Below are 7180 nucleotides of genomic sequence, written 5' to 3'. Positions count from 1 at the left end.
AATTAAACCTAATTATGAAGCTAACTTCTTTTCTGGGTTTAAGAAAACTATAAAAACAAGATTTACATGTTCCAACTTTTAAATTTAAAAGGAACTACACTCATGACACTTAGCTATGAAATCATAATCAAAAAGAAAGAATTTTTGACATTTTTCCACCATTTTAATGTGTTGTTGTCCATGTTGGGTTGTTGTCAAATTGTCCTTTGATCTTACAGATACTAACTGAAGTTAGTCATTATCAAAGAAACAATTTGAAGTAATTCAAATAAGAAGGAACAGAGTATTGTCAAATATCTGTAATAAAATTTCATAAAAATATTTTATTTCAAATAATTATATAACAAATGTAATAAATTCTCTGTTTATAGAATATTCATATAACAAATTAAATACTTCATTTAAAATAATATATTTAAATAAAAATTCAGACTTACACATAGCACCATATTCATGATATTACAATTTAAACATTAATCAGCACTTTTCAGCACTGTTGGCTATATTGTGGTGGTAAGTTAATATTGGTGGAGGAAGCCAGAGTGCCTGGAGAGAACAATTGACCTATGACAGGCTAGTGAAACTGTAGATGAACCACTTAGACCACTCCATCACTGAGGCCCGTCTTTGACGTATGACAACTTTTTTGTAAGATTTGCTGGGGCAGTGCAAGTCATAAAATAGCCAACCTACCTCAGAGCAATCTCACACTAGCTGTACATTGGCCTGCAGTCATGCCATAAAGTTATTTTTTCCTATAAACATTAGGATATATATATAAAATTGTAATTTTATCAAACCTCTCTATGGTGTGCTAGTCCCTTTAATTACAATTCCTTAAATATTATTGGCCATGATCTGTCTCTTTGTTTATAATTATTAAAATTCTATTTGCATTGTTCCAGCAGTCCCCTTGTTCACAACTCAATAAATCTGTTTTCTAATGTTTGCCAGTATAAAGGAAATTTAGTTGAAGGACCATATTTAAGTCAAATTTGAAAAGATGGTTAACAAAAACTTAACTCATATGTGATCTGAAACTAATCATTTTTAGTAACAGTGGCTAATATTACAATGTTGGTTGATTTTAAGGAACATTTGCCATTTTGGAACATATTGAAAACAGAAACCCTTAGCGGATTGTGATCAAGTTTGGATTCATTGGACTCAGTGGTTTCAGAAAGAGTTATAAAAATGTCTACAGACCAACAGTGACAATGCTATGGACATAGACTGAAATACATCAAGGAACAACAGCTCACACTGGCCCCTTAAGCCTCATAGGTTAGCAACATAAACCTAGACATAGGAAATACAGTCAAAAAGATTTTTTTGTCAGTTGGAATTTTTTTTTACCTGTGCAACTTGACTTCACTATGAAGTCAGTCAACCTGTGAGTTTAAGAAATATTATTAAAAAATTTTGGAGAATTAAATCATCATTTCGTTGGTCAGATTATGGATGACTTTATACTTGCTTTTTTTTTTATTGTTTTGTCATAAATCAGGCCTTTGGTTTTCTTGTTCGCATTTTGTCATGTCTCTGCCTTTTACATGTTTTATAGATGTATGGGATTTGCTCATTGTTGATGGCTGTACAGTGATCTTTTGTTGCTTATATCCACGTCATTTGAACTCTGGCAGAGTGTTGTCTCATTTGAAATCATACCACATCTTCTCTTTTTTTTCATATCAAACTATTTCTTCAGATTTTAGTTAAATATTTCTTGTTTGATGCAAATATATTACATCATGATCAATACAGATATAAAAGTTTTATTCCAATATTTTAAGAATCAGATAGAACATGTAGAATGACACCTTTTCAGGTTTGTAATAAGAAAATCAACTTTGTTGGACTTGTGCTTGGTTTACATTAATCATAACATATAAGATAAATGTACAATAAAAAATGCCACTGTCATAATTTATCTTCATTAAAATTTATAAATAATTAATTAATTCAAATTTTTGCATAGTATACTATATTCACCAATATCAACTTTCCACTCGCCCGTTTTTACCGTATTTCACCCTAGAAAAATAAATGTCAAATAAAAATGAGACAGCATTGTCAAAGAGTACTCTATAATGAGTAGGTAAGAAATAAAAGTTGAAAAGCTGTGCTGGTGGCCATACAGCTAACTCTGCAACAAACAGTTTCCCGCCTTTCTCAGAACATTCTTCTTTAACAGCAGTCAATGATTTCTTTTCTAAGAAAGTTGTTATTCCTAAAAACAGTACAATCACAACAGGTGAACACACCAGCTGATCAACAATTAACTTTTTAGCCAGTAACTTATAGCATCTACCTGGTATCCACCAATCAAGAAACAGATACCAATAGTGACAGAATGGTCCAATAAAAAGACCCGTAATAGCAACATCACGTGAACGTTTTATATCAAGACTATCTATTTCCTTTTGTTTGATTTGGAATCTCTGATTGAGAAAATCTCCCGTTGTAGATAAAGTTACTCCTATACATACATTGGTATATAATAAATACTTCCTTGAGAACAATATTCTTCCCCTTGCTGCCCAGGTTTTTACAATAGGATGAAATGCAACTCTTACTGAACCAAAGTTCATCTTCAAATGGTAATATCTGGTATAAAGGTTTTATGGTACACATTTACTCATTGTTTCTGAAATAAGAAATTGATAAATATATAAAAATTTCAACAATCAGCTTTAGTTCAAAAATGCATTTTTTTTTGTCTGTCTTAATTACAATATGGTCTAGATAGGCAAAAGGGGAGACTTGTGTGCATAAACTGGTTTAACATCATTTCATATTGTGCTTGCATTTGTTCCAAGTCTGGCTATATGTAAACTATATATATGCAACAGTTTCACAGTCAATAAACCATAACACACAATGACTTAGCAGCCAGGGCCAAAATTTTTTACTGGAAATGAGATGTGCCAATGCTAATACAAATGCATACCAATATAATTGACCTACAACTAGTGGTACCCCATAAACTGATCTAATTACAAACTAATACATTGTTGATGCCACAGTAGTCTAAACAAGAATACACAAGTCTGATCTTTGAGTGATATTTTATGAATTAAATTGTATGAGATATCTCTTACAATGTCTTATATTTCATGAATTATCTCATATAGAAAGTATTATAAGATATCTTTATATAATCATGATAATTAACTCGTACATTTGATAACTTATAAAAAAGTTAATAACATATCTGATAAAAAATATAAGATGTCTTACAAACTAATAAGATTTAATTATAAAATATCGCGGCATATTTACAGTTTTTTAAAATTACGCCCCTGTCAAAAATTCTGGATCTGCCCCTGGATTTTATAAAGTACATTTTATATAATTAAGATATCTTAAATTGGCGAGTTGAATAAACATAATATGGGATTCCATAGCAGGTTGACAATTTAGTGATTGCACTTATCTACATTTGAATATTTGACCACTAGTCATGCTAGTTGTCTTGTTTTTGTGTTGGGTTGTTGTCTCATTAATATATATTCCACCGTTATGGCCCACATCTTCTTTTATGAATATTAATTGATTTTGTCAATAGACGTAACCCTCAATATTTGCTCAATGCAGATGCAGGGTTCCACAGTCCGCTGATATGAGAAATCTACAATTTTAGCTTTATAGAAATGATTGACCTATAATATTTATCTCCCTTTGAAATTTTTAAAAAGAAATATAAGTTTCTGCAATAATATTTAGAAGTCAAGTCTAAAATTTTACAGGCATAATGAAAAAACATAATTTTAACTCTTAAAATGATTTTGCAAAGTTTTAAATTGCACTTCAAAATAACAAGCAAAAAACTAGAATTTCATCAATAGTCGTCAAAGGCAAAGGAGAATATTTTGTATAGTCTAGTCGGGCTTTATAAATACCCAGATCATGCAATATCAAATCACAATTCAGATAAGCAGAACTTGTAACATATGTGGGGCTAGTTACTCAGCATGGTCATGTCTTAGTCTCAATAAGTATAACATCTTTGAAAGATATTTAATTTTTGCTTTGATGTCTTCATACTGATATCTCCAAAATACGCTCAGCAGACATCATGATTATCTGCACTAATCGTCTAATCCAGTACCAGTTATCATCACAAAAAGATTTTAACAGGAACTCTTTTTAGAAATATTCTATTGACATAAAAAGGGTTACGAAAAGTAATCACCATAGACACTGACTTTAAATCCCTATTGACAAAAAAGGGTTACAAAAAGTTTAGCACCATAGACTCTGACTTTAAATCCCTCTTGACATAAAAAGGGTTACGAAAAGTTTAGCACCATAGACTCTGACTTTAAATCCTCTTATAAATCAAATATATAAACAACAAAAAACAGGTAATAAGTGTGCAGTTTTTCATGAAATTTTATTGGAACGAGGACCAGTTACCGGGTATTTTGAGCCCCTACTATGGAAAATTGAACCCCCCTATAAACCTCAGATTTTCAAATTGTCATAGCTATTCGAACTACTTTATATATTTTTAATGTTTTAATAAGTAATTGGTAGGAATAAAAAATGTAAGAAAAGTCTGGTTTAAGCAAAAACAGGGGGTTCAATTATCCATATGGTATTTTGACCCCGATGTCATGGATGTCAATTTTCCATAAGGTGTTTTGACCATTGGTCAAAATACTATGACACCTGCACACATAAAGCTAGCTTCTAAATAATAGAAATTTCCAGATAATTTGAACAGAAAACTGCGGAAGGAGACAAAATATTTTTTGAGACGATTTTATGCTGAAAAATCATGTAAATTCACGAGAAACATTTTAATTACTTATTTTTTTGTGATCAAGAATGGGTGGTGGGTGATCGACCTCGGGTTAACAGTGTTACTCATTCATAAAAAACAACTTGAGATTGGTGCATCAGAAAACATATATAATAAGGACCATTAAAGAGTTAAGGGACCACCCTTGCCGTAATCCCTTTTGGGATTCTGAGTCTGGAAGGTTTTCTGATTTTATGTCAGAGGGTGGGCAAATCAGAAAATCACTCCTGACAAAGAATGCCAAAAAGGGATTACCCTGAATGCACCTAGCTAGCTTCTTATTATTATCTTGTATTGTAATCCCAGCTATGGGACACCAAGGAGTCAGTATATATGTTTAACTTCTTGTTAAAAAAACATCAATAAAATGGTGCAGTTGATTGTTAAAAATACATTTTGGTATAAAATCTAAAATATCCTCACAATTACTTCATTAAATCCAATGAATTAAAACATTAGTAGTGGCAACAAAAATTATTACAGTTATCACTATGTACATCTTCAGTAGGCATGGTAGGGATTCAAATATATATCATGGTGGACCTGTACACAAATTCAAGCAAGGCCAATTTCCATGCATAAATTAGACAAAGTAAATCCATCTTGAGTGCTTAGCTATTTATCTAGATACATGTCACTAGCTATATCAAGCCTACAGGCTACAGCACTTTAAATATATGAATAAGCGTACACAGAGGACAATATTGTATGGATGTGTGAGTGGAGCATAAAATGACTATTCATGATAGATGCATATGATTTCTATTGGTTTAGTGTAGAACAACCCACGCTGATCAGCGAATGCTTTAATTCACAATTGAGCACAACATCATCAGTAAATGAGGCAAATGCGTTGAGATTTGGCAAAAATTGTAAAGATCAAAGAGAAAAAACAAATTATTTTATAGATGAAAGGAAAATGCAGCCAAATAAGCATGCAAATGCGTGAATCTCACACAAAGTGAGGCTTGACAGCACTGGAGATAGTCAGGTCTTTGAACTTTGTATAGTACATGTTGCTCTGAGGTCCTTATGTAAGTTGTGATATTTTTTGCAGCCAGCTAACCTGTCCCAAGTTATGCTCTTGGTGCCTATTTTTCCTACCATTCATAACAGAATATGTGACAATCTCGACTGGTACTTTGTTCAAACAGTCACCAGGTTCTTATAAATCGTGTGTAAACCTTACCTCTATGCTTTTATAACCGGTCCAAGGTTAAGTAAAAATATATTACTTTCGGTTCTCCACGGCATGAGGTAACATATAAATTGCAAACCGTCAAGAAAAACGAATTATCGACACTCCACAGACTGGCGGTTCAAATATACAAATGTGAGTATTTGAGTAATTGTTATTGACTTTAACAACATGCACCATTACAACTTTTTTTCATAATTATCAAATTAACTGTACATGTATTTAGAATGTATTATTTTATTTGCTTTTTATGTTCTATAAATCAAGTCACTTTTCCCTCAGAATTGTTCTTTTGTATTTATTCAACTGTTTATAGTAATAATCTAATGATGCCCATTGTATGCCCATTAATTTTGAATCAATTATATATTCTCTATATATGTATCTGCCAAAATGAAAAGTTGGCTTAAAAAAATTATAATAGTAAGAATTAACGTGTCTGATTATACTATATATTTAAGTTTTTTTTAAAGATTAGATTAATATTAGATATTTTATTGGTTTAAAATCCAAAATTACAGGATTGTTATATAAATTTGTATCAATAGTGGCAAGGTTCCGGTGCAAAAAATAGTTGACATGCATTTTGTAGCCGGACACACGGACACAACCGGATAAATTATAAATATTGAATATACTAATTCAGTTTAAAGGCTTAATTTAATACAAATGACGGTGTTCTAATGTAAAATGCCACAAATGTAAATTTTAATTAAATACAATTTTCTGGAACACAAATTATACTGTAAATTCGTATTGTCATTGCGTAGGCACCGGACACATCCATCTAGAATACCAATATTTAATATTCAAATAGTTCCAGTGTAATTTGTATATCCCTTCCATTATTAACAGATTCTTACATTAATATATGTATGATAATCTCTGCTGAAGAGTTGTAACACACATAGTTATTTATTAGGCGTATTTATTACGAGTCAATAAAGATATATGATTATACTTTCCTCGTGTGTTTCAATTCCTTTCATGATGTCCAAATCGGATTTTTTTGCATTGGCTAACGAATTAACTTTATAGTTATAATCTTTCCTAAATATGGCACTTTGTGAAGTTGGAATCAGTTATTAACCCTCAAGAGGAAGAAAGCAACCCAATCTAATTAAAATATAGAACTCGGGTTCTATATTCTAATTAGATTGAAAGCAACCCCGTAA

At 31.3% G+C, this 7180-nt stretch overlaps 1 protein-coding gene across 1 annotated transcript; it reads right to left on the bottom strand.

Moving 5' to 3' along the window:
- Window positions 1-303: 303 nt before the first annotated feature.
- LOC127700595 (mpv17-like protein 2) lies at window positions 304-6069 on the bottom strand. The gene is made up of 2 exons (XM_052204141.1): window positions 5997-6069; window positions 304-2647 (listed from the first exon to the last, which is right to left on the bottom strand). The coding sequence occupies exon 2, from the start codon at window positions 2589-2591 to the stop codon at window positions 1998-2000; it is 594 nt and encodes a 197-aa protein (XP_052060101.1). The 5' UTR covers window positions 2592-2647; window positions 5997-6069; the 3' UTR covers window positions 304-1997.
- Window positions 6070-7180: the final 1111 nt, after the last annotated feature.

The sequence above is a fragment of the Mytilus californianus genome, unplaced genomic scaffold (genome assembly GCF_021869535.1).
Source record: "Mytilus californianus isolate M0D057914Y unplaced genomic scaffold, xbMytCali1.0.p SCAF_5, whole genome shotgun sequence".
Classification (NCBI taxonomy): domain Eukaryota; kingdom Metazoa; phylum Mollusca; class Bivalvia; order Mytilida; family Mytilidae; genus Mytilus; species Mytilus californianus.
This window is presented reverse-complemented; position numbering and strand designations above follow the sequence as displayed.

Coding starts and splice junctions, on each gene's coding strand:
- LOC127700595 (XM_052204141.1), bottom strand. CDS start 2,591: ATGAACTTTGGTTCAGTAAGAGTTGCATTTCATCCTATTGTAAAAACC.